Source organism: Eublepharis macularius, chromosome 4 (assembly GCF_028583425.1).
Source record: "Eublepharis macularius isolate TG4126 chromosome 4, MPM_Emac_v1.0, whole genome shotgun sequence".
Lineage (NCBI taxonomy): Eukaryota > Metazoa > Chordata > Lepidosauria > Squamata > Eublepharidae > Eublepharis > Eublepharis macularius.
In genome coordinates this window covers 88,543,247-88,560,734 of record NC_072793.1, presented here as the reverse complement: position 1 = coordinate 88,560,734, position 17,488 = coordinate 88,543,247, and the positions used below count along the sequence as shown (strand labels likewise).

Here is a 17,488-nt window from a genome sequence, read left to right as displayed (position 1 = left end):
CTTGGAATGGAGTCCTTCTTGGCCAACAAATGTTTCCTTGATGACAGGATGAATATATGAAATTGCCTTATACTAAGTCAGGCTGTTGGTCTAAGTTGTTCAATATTGTTTACTCTGATGGATAGCAGCTCTCCAGAGCCTAATCCATTAAATATTTTATAGGTCAAAACCAATGCCTTGAATTATGTCAAAAGAGTAATGGAAATTCACTGCATATACTGAAGCATATGTATAGTGAATTTCCTAGAAATTTACTTCTGTTATGAATTGGGGTACCACCTGCTTCATCTGTGCTGTAGCACAGTAGTTAAGTGATTCGGCTGGTTTGAATCCCACTACTGCCATGAGCTCAGTAGGTGGCCTTGGGTAAGCCACTCCTCTCAGCCCTAGCTCTCCAGCTGTATTGTGGGGATAATAATAATTATAACTTGTTCACCACTCTGGGTGGGGCACTAATCTGTCTAGAAGTGCAGTTATCATCATCATCATCATCATCATCATCATCATCATCATCATCATCATCATCATCATCATCATCAATTGAACTTTCCAGGGGGGCATCCCCAGACAGAGCATATTTTAGGGCCAATTTAGATGGTATGACATCCTGTGTCTGACCCATGAACATAGATACCAATTTAGGGCTGAACTTGGCCATTTAAAATGGTGCAAGGACCAGTCAACCTAACAGGACTGGGCAATGTTGTCTCCCCCCCACCTCCCGCCTGCCCTTTTCATGAGCTGAAACAGGCTGTTTGGGCACTTGAAAAGGCATGGAGGGATGCAGGCCACTCCTCTGTGGCATTTAAAATGGCTGAGTTCAGCTCTAAAATGGTGTTACTGTCCACAGGTTGGATCTGTGGACACCATAATGTTTAGTTTGGCCCCCAGTCATCTATGCTTGAGGGTTACTAGAATAAATGGTGGTTGTCATGTCCCTAAGAATGCTAAGTATCAACAGGCCCTTCATAGCTCCTTAGAAACTTTACTGGTTGTGTTCTGATTACTGTACCCTTTATTCTATTTCAGAGATGCCAAGTGTGGGAAGATCCAGTGTCAGAGCTCTGCATCAAAACCTTTGGAGACCAATGCTGTTCCGATTGATACAACTATTACGTTAAATGGAAGGCAAATTCACTGTCGTGGGACTCATGTATACCGAAATGAAGAAGAGGAAGGGGATATGTTAGACCCAGGGCTTGTGATGGCAGGAACAAAATGTGGTGACAATCATGTAAGTGCGTTGCCTTCTGCAGTCTTCTTTCTTCATTTTGAAATGAACTTTGTTCACTATTCTTCAGCATCGTGCTGCTGTTTTACACAGCATGAGGGAAGGAACAAGGAAATGGAGCTGAGCTGGTGGAAGGCAGCTCAGTTGAGGAGAGGATGTCTCACCTTCAAGCCTCTCTTATCTGTACCAGGCTTCTCTCTTGCTGTCATACCCAGGACAAGGAAAAACTTGGAGGCATTCTGTGTCCACTTTTATCCTGCTCTTCCTCCAAGGAGCTCAGGAATCTTCCCTTCCATACATAATTATTTCTTGGCCTGTTTCATCCTTATGACAACCTGTAGAGGTAGCTTAGGCTGAGAGAGAGTGACTAGACCAAGGCCACACAGTGAAATTCCTGCCTGAGTGAAGATTTGAATCCAAATCTGGTAGGGCCTTGTCCAATACTCTAATATGCCATAATGACAAGCCTCAAGTATAGGCTGGCTGCATGTAGTATGTGATATGTAGTATAGAACTGCAAAGGGTAGGGAATTCTTGTCCAATATCATGCAAGCAACAAGGGAAAAAATAGAACAATAATTAGCTGTTAGTATTGGTGGTGGAAAGTGTCCTCAAGTCATAGCTGACTTATGGTGACCCCTGCTGGAGTTTTCAAGGCAAAAGACTAACAGTAGTGGTTTGTCACTGCCTGCCTCTGCTTACCAACCCTGCTCTTCATTGGAGGTCTCTCACCCAATTACTAACCAAGGTTGACCCTACTTAGCATCTGAGATATGATGAGATCAGGCTTGCCTGGATTATCCAGGTCAGAGTGCTTGCTGTTGGTATTCCCCTGCCAGCGTTAATGATTATTGCTGTTAGCCCCTTTGGCAGTTGCCAAGTACTGTTTCTAGGATGGCTGTTGAAGTTAACAAGGGACCAGGGCCTTCTCAAGTGTAGTGTCATACAGCTTAGTGTTTCATATACTGCAAACAATTTACACTTCCTGTATCTTCAGCATTTTTTTCCTCTTACAGGTCTGCTTTGAGGGACACTGTAGGAACACCTCCTTCTTTGATACTGGAGACTGTGGGAAGAAATGTAATGGTCAGGGAGTAAGTATCTTTTGCCTAAATTTTTGGCTTCTAAATTAGACTCTGCATACTTTTATGCTTATTGCTTGACTGGTTTCCTTGGCTTTCCCCACTACATTTTGTAAACTTAGATGAACTATATGAAGAGCAGGTAATGCAAAGCAGAAGATTTTGTTTAGCCATAGAAATCCCCACCTGTGGAATGGCTTTTTATTTAATCAGATTGATTAGGTGGGGACATGGTATTCATTTATTTTATTTATGTTATCACATTTCTAGATCACCCTCTCCGTCAGACAGGCTCAGGGTGGTTTAACAACAGTTTAAAACAATAAAAATATTATAAAAACATGACAACATTATATCATAAACAATTAAAATTGGCAGGTATAAAATATTAAAATACAGCATTTTCCTGCTTAGGTGGTAGAAGGTCTTCAGTGGTATGGCCGGCGAGAGGACAGCCTAGCCCCCACCAAATGCCTGGTGGAACATCTCTGTCTTGCAGGCCCGGTGGAAAGATAACAAATCCTGCTGGGCCCTAGTTTCCTCAGACACAGAGTTCCACCAGGTCGGAGCCAGGACCGAAAAGGCCCTGGCTCTGGTAGAGGCCAAGCTGACCTCCCTGGAGCCAGGGACCATCAGCAAGTGCTTAGTAGCTGATCGAAGCGACCTCTGGGAAACATGTGGGGAGAGGCGGTCCCGAAGGTATGCTGGGCCCAGTCCACATAGGGCTTTATAGGTCAGCACCAAAACCTTGAACCGGACCCGGTACTCAGCCAGTAATGAGTGCAGCTGATGGAGGATAGGTGTTATATGAGCCATGATTGGTGCTCTGGCAACCACCCGTGCAGCTGCATTCTGAACCAGCTGCAGTTTCTGGATCAAGCCCAAGGGAAGCCCTGCATAGACCGAGTTGCAGTAGTCTAATCTGGAGGTGACCGTTGCCTGGATCACTGTCGTAAGGTCATGGGTCATGTATGGGACTTAAAGATCTGTTTTTGCTTAGATTGGTTTGGAATATGCCTACTTCCAGAATGTACATTTTAAAAAATATTATCTAATGCATTTATTCTGCATTAGGAACACTCACACATAACAGAAATAATGTGTAAAAGCCGGCTCAAATACAGCCTGTGTCTGAAACGGTCCTTACAAGTTTTTAATGCATTTTTATCTTAGTCTTCTTCCAAGAAGCTTAGGGTAGTGTATGAAAAAAGCAGGAGCTGACTTAGAGGCCAAAGCAGCCCGGAAAAGACCCCCAATGGAGGGAGGAAGAGTGAAAGTGAGGGCTGCTGACTTTTGGGGTAGCTTCCACCTCTCTTTGCTGTGCAAAGGAAGGGATGCTGGCTCATGGCAACTTCCACCTAGCTTAGGCGAGGCTATCCTGCATGAGGCAAACCTGCCCCTCCCTGGCCATTGACCTACCAGAACTTTTCCTGGTCTCCTTAATGGTCAATCCACCCCTGAAAAGAAGGCAATGGAATGGATATTGCCCTGTTTATATATGATTTTAATCATTTAAAAATTCACACATTGATGTGTGATGTGATCTGCATATAGAAGAACCTGTTATGGTGCAGAAAGTTAGAGTAGATGTCCTTCAGGCAGCACTTAAGTGGAGCCAGTGCTTGATCCTGAGTCTGAATCTCAGCAATGAAGGCTTCTTTCCTACCAGAAGAGAAACTGGGCTGAGAAAAAGTACACCAGAACTGTGGTCTGCCCCTCTAGCAGTGTAATCTGATTATGTTGAATGATTAAGAGCATTCTTCTGTTTTTCTATTCATAAACATTAAGTGGAGTGTCTGACTAGGAGGTGGTGTGGAGGGTAAGATTGTTGGATGGGAGACCTAAGTTCCCATCCCACTCAGTCATAGAAGCAGAGTTACTCAAGTCTAAGTCCATGGACTTCAGTAGGCTCTGTCAGCAGTAACTCAATTGTACTGACTCTATTTCAAACCTGAAACTGATTGGTGTCAAATATTTATCAAATTATTGACAGATTTGTTAGGGAGAGTATGGATGATTATTGGACTGTTACGTCAATGGTAATGCTGAATGTTGGATATACTTACTTTTACTACTGGCTTTTCCATGGCCAGACAGTATTATAGAGAGTATCTTCTGGAAAGTTAAAAATAGTTGGGAGTCATCTGGGTCCCATTTTAGGAATGCGTATACCTCAAGAGGTTTTTGAAGGGTTGAAATATATCCTTTGGAATTCAGATTATAGAAATGAAAAGAATCTCTGAGCTCTGCAGTTCTGAGGAAGAGTGTATGAGCTCTGATTATCAGCAGTTCATAGATTTAGATTTTCAAATTGTTGAGTTTCAACAAATGTTAATGGAAGGAACAAGAGTGTCTTGCATATCAAAGGAGGAGTCTTTTTGGAGCAGAATGATTGTGGATAGCTTTTTTTGTAGTTGGGGGGGTGCTAATTGGGAAAAACTGATATCAAGAAATTGTTTTTTTCTGCAGTTTTGCAACAACAACCAGAACTGCCATTGTTTCAGTGGATGGGCACCTCCATTTTGCAATAAACCAGGGAACGGAGGAAGTTTTGACAGTGGGCCCATGCCTCAAGAAAGTAGGTGTGATACGTGTTTGTATTTGTAATGATTTGCTTGTTTTTATTTTTAATGCTTTTAAAAACCTTTGCCTTTGGACCTTTAATCAAGCTTTAATCAATTTACCTTAAACTGATACCTCAGTAGTTCTTTGGTTACAACCAACATTCTTGTCTTTCCACTTAACATAAAGCTTCAGGTGTTCTTTACCCAAGCTTTTTCTTTGAAAACACCTTCCCTTTTGTTTTGGTCTGCCTCCCTGGCTCCCTCAAAAGTTTTTTGCTGGCACTAAAGTCTTTGGCCTTAGACCTCCTCAGCTTAACTGGTAATATCAGAAGACTTTGTATAGATGGTAATTTGACAGAACAGTCAGCACATGAGGGTAGCTGTGAGGTAAAAAGGGGGCTCTTTCTTGCTTAAACACAGAAGTAGAATTTATTTACGAGAACGAAGCGTGCTGGTTGAGAGTTTTGATAAGCGTATTGGTTTCAGAATAGTTCATAAGTTGAGATGGCATGAACCGAGAAAATGTCGAACCACACTGTTCATGGAGTTTTACGAACTATGAACCACAAACCACCATGAACGTGCCCGGTTTGCAAACTGGTTCGTTTGGTTCGTGAAAATGTCACTTCCAGGGAAGCAGCAGGTCTGCAGAATAGGGGTGTGCGCTTTTGGTTTCCCCCTTTCAAACACAGGTCGCTTTTCAGCTGATGGTTAGGGGATCCCCCATCAGCTGAAAAAAGCTTCCAGTGTTTGAAAGAAGCAACACTTTCCTTGCACAGCAAGAAAAGTGTTGCTGCTTTCAAACACCAGCTGCTCTCTTTTTCCCCAGGAGTTAAAGCGAGGAAAGTCATAAGGCTGCTTCTCTGTTGGCTTCCTTCCTCCTGGGTATGCAAGCACTCTCTTTTTTCCCCTCAAAGCCAGGAACGATTCCTAATGTTGCTGCTTATTCCCTGCTGGCTTTAAAAGCCAGGAAACGGTTAAATGGCTGCTTTTCCCTTCCTCCTTCGGGGTATGCACACACACTCTTTTTTTTCCAAGGCAAGAATGGGTTGTAATGTTTGTAACATTGTAACATAGTAACTTTGTAACATTAACATTACTGCGCATTCCTCCTGGCTTTAAAAGCCAGGAAAGGATTAAATGGCTGCTTTCCCCTTCCTCCAAGGCATGTTTCTAGCTTTGCCAAAATAGAAAAAAACCCAAGCGTTTTGCACAGCCCTTTGGAAACAAAGTGGCAGGGAAGTTGCCGAGAGGGAATGAAGCAGCAGCATTTTAACCCTTTCCTGGCTTGGCTTTTAAAAAAATAAATGAGAGTGGAACAAATACAAAAAGTACATGTTTTTTCCCCCAGAACTCCGCCACCAATTGCCTCTCTAGTGGACAGGGGACAGCCCAATCAGCAAATGGAGGGGAAGGGTTCCAACATTGCAATGTTACTACACCTGCTCAAAGTTTTTTTAAAAAAAGTGTGACATGAATTGCAAAGTCCTGGAAGCCTGAAACTGCAGAGGCTTCACAGCTTTTTTTCATATGATGGGGGATCTCCCTCCCATCAGCTGAAAAGTGGCCGGGTGCACACCTCTACTGCAGAAAGCCCATCCTTGGTTGCCTAGGAAACTGATTGATTGGTGCCAGGCTGTCTGTAGCGATGAACCAAAAAACAAACCAAACGAACAGACCTAAAGTTCATCACAGTTCATCAAAAATGGATTCTGATGAACCGCCAGTTTGTGAACCATGAACCAGTTTGGTGCCAGGCTGTCTGTAGTGATGAACCAAAAAACGAACCAAACGAACAGACCTAAAGTTCATCACAGTTCATCAAAAATGGATTCTGATGAACCGCCAGTTTGTGAACCATGAACCAGCCCGGTTCATGATGAACTTCGGTTCGTATTTCAGTTCATGCCCATCTCTGTTCATAAGCTCAGCTCTTACAAGTGCTGTTATATCTACAGTCACCACAAATGAGGAAGAACTCTGTGAAGGGGTGACCTTGATAACATTATTGGCTTTTCTCTTTCTCCAACAGGCTCAATTCCAATCATTGCAGGAGTCCTGGTTTCCATCTTGATTTTGACTGCCATTGGAGTTGTTTTTTGCTGCTATAAATGGAGATCCAGGCTTGGGTCACTAAAGCAGTCTATCATTCCTTCAAAGAACATGCCACAGTTCAGGTGATTATTTATGGCATAGTATAATTCCATCTGTAAAGCTCTCTTTCACGTTCTCTTTCTGATGTGCCTCCTTAAATCCATACATCGTCTTCCTGGCTGTTCCTGAACTCAGTAGAAACTCCTTGTCCTTGCCTTCAAAGTATTGCGTGATCATATGATTCTCTTTTACCTTTCCACTCTCATATTCTGATACAGACCCTATCTCTTTAGCTCTACCACTCACACCTCACTCCTTTAACTTGTGTAGAATCTGAGTTCCCTTCCCAGCCATTCAGTGCTCTCAGCACTTGTCATACACATGGAGAATTTGGTTGAGATTTATCAACAGTGCTCAATACTTGTAAATCTGGGTTATACCATATAGTCTGTGCATTGGCCTCTTGGGAAAAAAATGATAGCCATAAGGATCTATCCCAATGTTATTTAATTTGGACTGCAGTCCTTAGATTGAATAGCATATGTGGTAACAGAAATGGCTATTCATTATGGTTTCCCTTTGTTTATTCCCAAACAGCACCTCCTCTCCCGTTCAGAATGATGTGAATGGTCATGCCAATCCGGCCTTCAAACTGAAAACCCCACAGGAACATAGAAAGGTACTTAAAACTTCTGGTGGACACAATACTGAGTATTGCCTAATTTCTATATATCCATTTAAATAAGTACATTTCAACTGTCTGTTTAAGCTGAGGAAATAAACCTGTCCCACGCATGTATTCTATAACTTTTACTTCAACAACTGGATTGCAGGAAACAATAACTTAATGGTAGGCCTTTAGGTAGGAGAGAGACTTTTGGAATGTATCTAATTTAGAGAAAAAGCACAACAAGAGTCAGGGGGAAACAAGAGAAGCATTCAATAAACCTCTGAACAATAGAAGACATACATTACAGCTCCCCCTAAAGTTAGAGCAAGCTAAACATTCTTGGTATCAGTACTAGGCTTGTCATACCCCTGCCTGCACCTGCCACCCCACCCCCCAGCCAACTCACCTGCCCAGTGAGAGGAGAGGCATGGCTATGGAAAGAAAGGCATGCAGTGTTCCCATGCTCCCCCACTGCACTTGCAATAGAGGAATTGCAATGCACTCTGAAGCCAAGCACTGTGAGAACCACCCCTCTGGAGGAAGTTTTTACTGACCTCTACTTTAGTGCGCTCAGTGACTCCTCTGTCACACTCATTTCCCTACATGATGGTGCATGTTGAAGCAGAGCTCAGTGAAAACTGCCTCCAGAGGGGCAGTTTTCAGAGTGTTTAGCATGAGCATGCACTGTGATTCCTCCCTCATGCTGAAAAATGACATTTTCTGGCATAATGGGAGAGCATGGGAGTGCATGCAAGCTACGTGTGTGCATAGAAGATGGTCCCCTGCTGTCCCCTGCCCCTCAACCTTCTGCACCCTGCTTGGTCCCTTGGGGCCCCTGGCAACCCTAATCAGTACTTATGTTTTTATTCATATTTACTTAGGAAATTTGTATGCCACCACTCCAGACCAGTTAAAAGCACTTCACACCTAAAACCATAAAGCAAACCCAATCAACACAATAAAAAGTCAATAAAAACAAGCAAAGCCAGTAGAATAGATAAATAAGGAAAAATAATAAAAACAACATAAAAACAAGTCAAGCCAATTGCCAAGGCATAAAAGCACATAAAACAAACAGAGCAATCTAAAAATGATCTTCATAAAACAATCCACAGGCTAGGTGATATTAGAAATAGTTATATTTCATTTGTTACCTGTCAGAAGCATTTTCCCCAATTATCTTCAAGCAATCATATTGTAGAAAAGATAGAACTTACAGTTTATTGAGGTAGAGTCTATTCACAGCAATATCATTGAGTAGAAGGAAAGAGTCCTAGTCTAAAGAATTACTTCTTTATACTATGGCCACCTTGTGCGGCATCAGGCTGCATGTGGGTGTGTAGATGAAGCCTTCATGGCAGGAGCTCTGAAAAATACATCCTTCCCCCTTGGAAGGCCATGATGCAAAAAGGAGAGACTCTCCTAAAAGAAACAGAGAGGGGGAGGAGTCAAGAGGCTTTCCCACTGCAGACAAAGAGAAGTAGTTTACTTACTTTAAAAAAAAACATACACACAGAGACATGCAGTGCCCTCCAGTGTCTAAGGCATGCTGAGTTACCCATTGCAACAAGTGGATGACTCCTGAGGGTTGCTGCTATGTCTGCAAAGAACTGGAAGTCTAGTCTCAAAAAAGAGTAGAAAGATTCCTTGATATATCTATAATAGAGCACTCAGATATAAAGGAAGATAGAAGGGAGCATGGGGAACATGGACAAAACTATCTTCTAGTATGAAGAAAGCCTAGAACTGTGACGGCCTGTGATTCTTGCACTTCCCAGTTCTGAGACTGCTCTATTAGTCCTGTCAGCCTTGTAGAAGGAAATAATCAAAGGGTACTTTAAGGAATAAACAAGTCAAAGAAAGAGGAAAGGGGGGTAGTTATAAACCACGTGAGAATGCATACAGCTAGGGCAAAACCAGAGCTATCAGCATTTTTTAAAACTCAGCACAGGTGTACGTGGTTCATCAGGCAAATAATGTCTTCCCAGGGCCATTTCCCATTGGAAAATGACACTAGCGAAGATTCAACATTCCCTCAATTTTTGCTGCAGCCCTGGTCTGAATCAGACTCCTGCATTCTGAATAATTGCATTTAAACGTTTGCTGGAAGTTCCCAACCACAGTGTGGGTTATCCCCAAGGAGAAGCAGAAGGCCGATGGAAGAAGTGATGTCTAGTTTGGTCCTGAGAGAGAGAAAACATCGCACCCCCAAGTACACCATGAGGACATGGTGCCACTTTTGAGTTTTTTAGCTTTTCAAAGCTCTGTGGAAGGGGGCCAGTTTTGCTGGGCACCACATAGAATTGCCAGGTTCCCCCTATTAATTAGTGGGTTTACTCACCACTCTTCTTTCCACACGTGTCAGCACATGCATGTGTCTTTGATGCCTGTTGGTGACATCACTTAGTGTTTTTATTGTGTTTTGGGCCAAATCCTAAAGAATTGGCTCCAGTGCAACGCCATCACTTCTGGGCTGTACCAGAAGTGACATCATTAGTCAGGGACGCAGGCACAATTGCACCCATTTCCCTGGCCTCCTTGCCAGATTCCTGTGAATGGCAGACAATCTCCATGCAGCCAGCCTCCTCCTGCCTATTGCCAGCAATCAGTAGGCAGAGGCTACAATTGCTGGGAGATTGTCCACTACCAGCAGGGACCTGACAAGTTTAGGGTTGCAGCCCAGGGTGTTTAGGGGCTCCTCTCCCCCTACCTGGTGCTGCTTCCAAGTGCCTATGCTCTAGTTTGGCCTTGAGGTATATGAGCTGCTGGAAGGTCTGCCCTTCTTCCTTTATATCTTTACAGCCATGTTGCTTAATCCTTATGACTTGTATGTAGGTTATTGGAATACATGTTCCTGCAAACCCAGAAGTGCTTTACTGCCAACCACCCCCAGAGCTCAAACTCCATGTCCAGCTGCCACCTGCACTCCCAGCTAGCAACAATAGGAAGCCGCCCTCTCTAGGATACCAGACAGGTGTGAAGAATTTGCCAAAACGAACTCCACCAAGCAGACCAGCACCTCCTGCTCCAAAAGTCATCATACCTCAGGTAAGTGATTTCCCACAGACTCAGAACCAGATCCTGTGACCTGTTTGCATAGCTGGGTAAGAACAGAGTTCATTATATGAATCCTAGGTGCTTATGGGCTGTTTCCAACATCTATTATTTATTTTATTTACTAGATTTATATCCTACTTTCAGCCCAGTCAGGGCCACCAAGGCAGCTACCAAATTGGATGCAAACTCATCATAAAACAAGTGAAAAACTAAAACAAAAAAAATATATTTTTATATGCATATATATATATATATACGTACCTATGTACATACATACGTATGTATGTATAAAATCAATTAAAAACATAAGGGGTTTAATTGGTTCTGGCCTTATACTTCTTCAATTTATTTCCCGATTTCTGAATGTTTTCTTGGGCCTCTATTTTTCATCTCACTCCCCCTGCCCCCATTATTTTCTGCTTCTTTTGAGAACACTTTTACCCCAGTCTTTTTTTAAAACTCATTTTGATTCATCATTGTTCCTCATGCATAATGTTTCCTTCAGTTTTGTTTATTCAGCCCACTTCCACCTATCTCAAACCCACTTTTCAATTATTGGACTTTTGTCATCAAACAACAACATCTGTTTCCCCTTTCCTTTTCAGGTGTAATTGAAATGTGTAATTTCATTTTTTATCTTTTTTTTTTAAAATGCATGTTTATTACCCTTCATGGAATGTCACCACAAGCTCCATGGACAGAATTTTTATTTGTAACCAGTCTACTCAAGGAGATTTTGGGGAAGGTGGGAGGGGGGCACAACTGACAGAGCTGTTCCTGAGAGCCTGTTCATAACCCTCCCTCCCTTCTTAAAAATTCTGTGCTTGTTATTGTAGCTATTGTTATTTATGACTGTGATTTGATATCACTTCCTATATATGATCAAATGGCAATTTTCATGCATGTGCACTACTTGTTTTCTTGCACTTATAAGACTAACAAAATTTGTGGTAGGGTATGAGCTTTCGTGAGTCACAGTAGTGCAGTATCTGAAGAAGTGAACTGTGACTCACGAAAGCTCATATACTACCACAAAATTTGTTAGTCTTATAGGTGCTACTGCACTCTTGCTCTTTTCTACTGCTACAGCTAACCAATTTGATCTACTTTTTTCTATCATTTTCTGTTTTGTGTGGAGGCAAAGAGGGTAGAGCATTGGGTGAGGAACAGCCCTTCTCTAGCATTATATCAATATATCAACATGGCACACAGACAAATTTTTTGAAAGGGGTGTCTGTCTGTCTGTGCATGCCTAGATACATGCATTCGCTGTGCGAAAATCTGAGAGACGATATGGGTGTAACAAGAACAATACTTTCCAGAAGAGTAGCCATGTTATCACTCCATGACATCCAAAGAAACACTCCAAGTCTCAGTTCAGACATCATGCAAAACCATATTTAATTAAACTAGAGTGATTGTTCGAACAAGGATTGAATGGTCATCTGTGATGTGAATCCTGGTTTCACAAACTCACCGTTGTTAAAATAAACTTTGGTTTTGTTGTTTGTGCTGCGCTTCAGAAGGAGACTTTAACCATCCTTTGCTTTATGGCTTTAGGATTCTTCCAGACCACAGCCCCCTCAGAAAGCTCTTCCTGCTAATCCTGTTCCTTCAAGCAACAGAGCTGTGCTGCCTAAAATGAATGCAAGAGCAGTACCACCACATCCTACTGCAAAGAATCCGGGAATCCATCAGGTAGGACATACGAGATGTTTTTAAGAGTGCAAAGCAACTTGTCTAAGTGTGCTATAGCAATGTGCCTCACTGAGTCATACCAGAGGTCCTCTGGGTCCCTATTAAGTTGGAAATAGGGAAGGACCCATGATCCAGCAAGATAGTTCTTAATGTTCTTATGAAGCTGGTTCATCTTGCTATTGATGTCACAATGCTGTTGTGCCCTGTCCGTCACTTCAGAAGATGGGAGGTGATTGTCCATGCCTTGCAGTTCTACCAGAACTACCAATTAACACATAGTCTATTAAGGGCTCCCTGTTACATTGGGGGAAAAGTCTACATTGACTTGTTTTTCTAACGTATGAAAATTCTTCCAAAGAATTAGTATTTCGGGTGTTTAGGGTCTGTTTTTTATTGCGGTATAACATAAACCAATGAATATGCAGTCAAGGAAAATCTTAGTACATGGGCTCTGCATTCATAAACTTTTTGGCTGATTAAAGCTACTAAGATGGTTTAATACTGTTATCTAACGTTCGTGTTAATGGGCATATATAAGATAGCTGCACTCTGAACCCCTGAATCTCTCAAACCTGGGTTGTAGAGAGACAATCTTATCTTTTCTGAAAAGAACTGGTAAAAACTTTAAAAATTACATTTTATCTTTAAATGCAAACTAGGTATGAGAAGGAATGATATGTATGTATTTATTTTATTTTTAACCCACCTTTCTCTCCAACGGGGACCCAAAGCAGCTTGCATCATTCTCCCCCATCCTGCATTTTATCCTCACAACCGTGACATAGGTTAGGCTAAGAGAGTGTGACTGACCCAGGGTCACCCAGCAAGCTTCATGGAAGAGTGGTGATTCAACCTGGGTCTCCCAGTTCCTAATCCAGCACTCTATTACATCCACACTGGCTGTCTGTATACTTTTAAAAATTTATAATCTCATTTACATATGCTAGTATGCTAGAGTTCTCTGTATAAATGTGAATCTTTATTTTATCTGGTCAAGAACAGCTAGAGTGATTTTCAATGAAGTTCTTAGACAACATTGAGTGATCTATGGCTGGGATACAAGGTGTGGAGAAATGCTTTTATTCGTAGGTTTGGACTGTATCAAAACCTTCAACTCCATTTTAAAAAGTGTATCTTAACTGAGAACAAGTAGGAAGGGGAAGGAGAAGCCAACTGCTTTCTAAGCTGCATGACTAAAGCCCAGCCTCGGGCTTTAGTCACACAGATAACGGCCAGAAGACTTTCTGCTAAAAGCAGTCCTTTCCAAGTTTGGTGGGAGGAGAGGGATGTTACAGAGAATTAGAGGACTAAAATGCAAGAAAGGTTTCTTGGACCCTTGGCCTTTCTGACCTGCCCTTTTGACCTGTCCAAGGGGTGGGCAGAGAATAAAACTTCCTGGCACAGGGAGGAGAGCCTCTGGTTGATCTGAGCTGGAAGCAAAAGGAGCTGAGACTTCGTAGGGTTGCCAGCTCTAGGTTAGGAAATTCCTGGAGATTTGGAGGGTGGAGCCTGGAGAGGATGGGTTTTGGGGAGGGGAGAGACCTCAGCAGGGTATAATACCATAGAATCCACCTTCCAATTTCTCTAGAGGAACTGATTTATGTCATCTTGAGATCTCCAGCTGCCACCTTGAGGCTCGCAACCCTTGCAGGTGGTGGCCATCAGCCTTGTGGAGATTGGAGGACTGAACGATGAAGGGTATGAGGAATTCTCAGTAAGCTGGAACTTTCTAAAACAGAGAGCCTAACAGAAAATCTAAGAGTCTCTCTACATGAAGCATCTTACATGAGGTTGTTCAAGTGTAGGGAGACGCAATGTTAGCTGGGAAGCCTAGTTTAAAAAGGCAAGCCAAAGGCTCTGTCAATTTCACCTCTCTATACAAGCTGGCAGAGATGGCTTCTCAGAGGGTTTGTTAATTTCATCTTCACCACCCTGAAGGCTCTGTCAGTTTCGCCTCCCCTTCCTGGAAGCAAAGATGAAATTAACACACCCTCTGAGGAGTGAACTCCAGGGGCTCTGTCTTTTAAAGCTACCCTCCTGTAGAGAGGTAAAATTGACAGAGCCGTCTACTCAGTCTTTTTAAACTACGCTTCCCAGCTAACATTGCATCTCCTTACACTTGAGCATCCTTGTATAAGATGTCTCACGTAGAGACACTTTAAGTTAGGCATGTACAGAGGAAGGGACAGAGAAATTGTTTGTACCTATTTCTTTTGAGTTCCCTTACTTGCTTTGGTGCTTTGCTTAATAGTATGAATGTGAACTGTTTAAAAATAAATGCTTTTAAAGTTCTTAAATGCTGATACCTGTTCTCTGTACTACATAGACTGCCACTGCTTAACCACGCACAGGTGCCATGGAAAGGGGGTGGTCTGTAGGCAATTTGCTGGTCCCCCAGTGGTACTCTAGTATAGCACAAGCAATCCTTGTGCTTGCTATACTAGAGTACCACTGGGTAACAGGAGATTGGGCATAAAGCAGGACTCAGAGTGGCAAGCCTGCACAAAGGCCAAGTGGTGGCTGTCGGTACAAGAGAGAAGGAGCAAAAGCTCATCTGAGGGTTGTGGGGGGGGGACACCAACTGGGTAGCACATACCAGATGGAGACTTGAGCTGTCACTGGTTAACCCCAGACCCTCTGGAGGACAAGAGGGGCAGCGCTCATAAGTCAGTGGTGCTGTTCTGCCACACAAGGTTTTCACCAAGTTTTGGAATAAATAAACTTCTGTCCTCTCTTCACTCAGAAGACTGGTACCTATACTGAATGATCATTGGAGAAGGTGATAATTCTCTACACAGCCTTGTGATTTATTTATTTGAAACATTTCTATGCCACTTTTTCACTCTATTCAGGGTCCCCAAGGTGGCAAGCATTAAACCATTTCAAACATTAAAAAACATTTTAAATACAAAAATACATACACATTTTAAAACAAAAAACAATAAACACATAAAAACACATAAACAGGGAGGAGGGCTAATAAGAGTTACTGAGGGAACACCAAACAAAATGAAAAAAAAATCTTCACCCACTGGCAGAAGATGATAGAGAGAGACATATTAATCTTCCTAGAGGTGGGCACGAACCGCAAAAACCCCAAACTGTGTGGTTCATGGTTTGTGGCGTTTTCACAAACCAGGAACCATGAACTTCCACGGACTGGGGCAAGTTCATGAACTGGTTCATGGTTCGTGGGGTTTAAATGCCCCTTTCCAGCAGCAGCAGGGAAAGGGGCATTTAAACCCCCGGATCAGTTGCTTGTCAGGGAGATCCCTGACAAGCAGCTGATCATTTAAACACCGCAAACTTCAGACTGGCCAGCCAAGCCCCGCCCACAGTTTAAATGGCCATTTCCCCACTGCTCCGAGTGACCATTTAAACAGCCCCGCTGTTTAAATGATCAGCTGCTTGTCAGGGATCTCCCCGACAAGCAGCTGATCCAGGGGTTTAAATGCTGCTTTCCCTGCCGCTGCTAAGCTGCTGGAAAGGGGTATTTAAACCCCATGAACCACAAACCATGAACCAGTTCGTGAACTTGCTGGTTCGCAAACCATGGACTGGGCCAGTTCGTGACTTTTTTTGGTTCGTATTCCGGTTCGTGCCCATCTCTAGGAAAGAGTACTAACGTTTTGGCTTTGTAACTGAGAAGGCCCTTTCTTGAGTTGTCACTTGTCTGTAGCCTTATATAGTAGGTGCTCTAAACATGACCAGACTGGTCAGGTAGAGCCAGTTGATAATGCAGTGGATATGATTTTTGGGTTCCATGTGCTTGTTTTAAAGTAATATCCACCAATAATAAAAACAGCAGCAATGAGTGGGATACTTTTAGGTGGATAGCTGTGTTGGTCTGCAGTTGAACAGCAGGATTTGAGTCCAGTGGCACCTTAGAGACCTACAAGATTTTCAAAATCTAAACTTACAAGAGTCAGAGCTCCCTGGTGTCTGAAAGAATGGAGCTCTGGCTCTCGAATACTTATACCCTGGAAATCTTATTGATATCTAAGGTGCCACTGGACTCAAATCGGTGGGTGGGAAAATACTTTGTAACAGGGTAGTCCTGTGAATTTACTTTAGCAGCAGCATTAATGTTCATTTGGAAGTATGTCAGCTTTGAAATTATACAGAACACTTCATGAAGCAAAATGATAGTATGCAGGGCTGCAGGGCTGTATATTCTTGAAAGTAGTATTGCTCCCCATGAGTACATAGACTATCAAGCTGTTATATAGTGAAAATGGTTGCGAGTGACTCAAAACATTAGCATTTAAAAGAGATATTCCCCTTCTGCTGATCCACTTGAATTTTAGCAGCCTCCCTTGTTCCTCTGATCCATTCCATAAATACTCATAATAATTTCTTCTTTTCTAGAATTCAGCCAGCAAAAACCGTGGAGCAGTGGGTACCTGGAAGTATGCATGCTAAGGTTCATGTTGAAGTACTAAAATCCACATTGGTACTCTTCAACCAGAGACTTCCCTTGAGATGCTTGGCTTTTGTTTCCAGGAAGAAGACATGCTGGTCATGTACAATTCTCAAATTGTTCTCCTTGGTTGCATATGACTACAGGGCAAACTCCTTCTCTGCCATCCTTGGCACATGTGGATGCAACTCCCATGGAAATGGATAGGCATTCCACCACTGCATGCCAAGGTGAAATGTGACCTGCTTTATCTTTTGGAATTTTTTCATTATAGGATTTACAAGGGATGGGAAGCAGCAGTAAAATTTACAATATGCTGAAAGCAGAGAGGGGAAGAAGCCTTGATTTTCCTTCAATAATTCTCTCAATTGTAGATGAACTGACTTAATCAACATCAGTACGTCCCTCTCGTATTCCCAGAATACCTACATACTTGGTTAGAACTTGGAATGTCCCCTACAACAAAGTACTGTGATGCCTTTTTGTATGCTTATGGCCTGAGGGGACTTCTTCAAAGTACTTCTCACCATATGGGAGGAGTTTCCCAATCTCATGGAATTTTGTTACATAGGCTCAGGAGAAGAGGGTTTCTTTCCCTCTGCAATGAATCGTCCCGAGTTCGTTATTTACCTGCACATGTTCCTTTTCCAATGGGCCTATCGTCTTCTCAGC

At 42.7% G+C, this 17,488-nt stretch overlaps 1 protein-coding gene across 1 annotated transcript in view; it reads left to right on the top strand.

Moving 5' to 3' along the window:
• The window catches only part of ADAM19 (ADAM metallopeptidase domain 19), an 89,726-nt gene extending 72,703 nt beyond the window's left edge, over positions 1–17,023 (top strand). The window contains exons 18-26 of the mRNA XM_054976366.1: positions 1,030–1,234; positions 2,248–2,325; positions 4,783–4,891; positions 6,910–7,054; positions 7,569–7,650; positions 10,477–10,689; positions 12,259–12,396; positions 14,048–14,094; positions 16,765–17,023. Coding sequence (XP_054832341.1) covers positions 1,030–1,234; positions 2,248–2,325; positions 4,783–4,891; positions 6,910–7,054; positions 7,569–7,650; positions 10,477–10,689; positions 12,259–12,396; positions 14,048–14,094; positions 16,765–17,023 — 1,276 coding nt within the window. The remainder of the gene's footprint in view (positions 1–1,029; positions 1,235–2,247; positions 2,326–4,782; positions 4,892–6,909; positions 7,055–7,568; positions 7,651–10,476; positions 10,690–12,258; positions 12,397–14,047; positions 14,095–16,764) is intronic.
• The last annotated feature ends 465 nt before the right edge of the window (positions 17,024–17,488 follow it).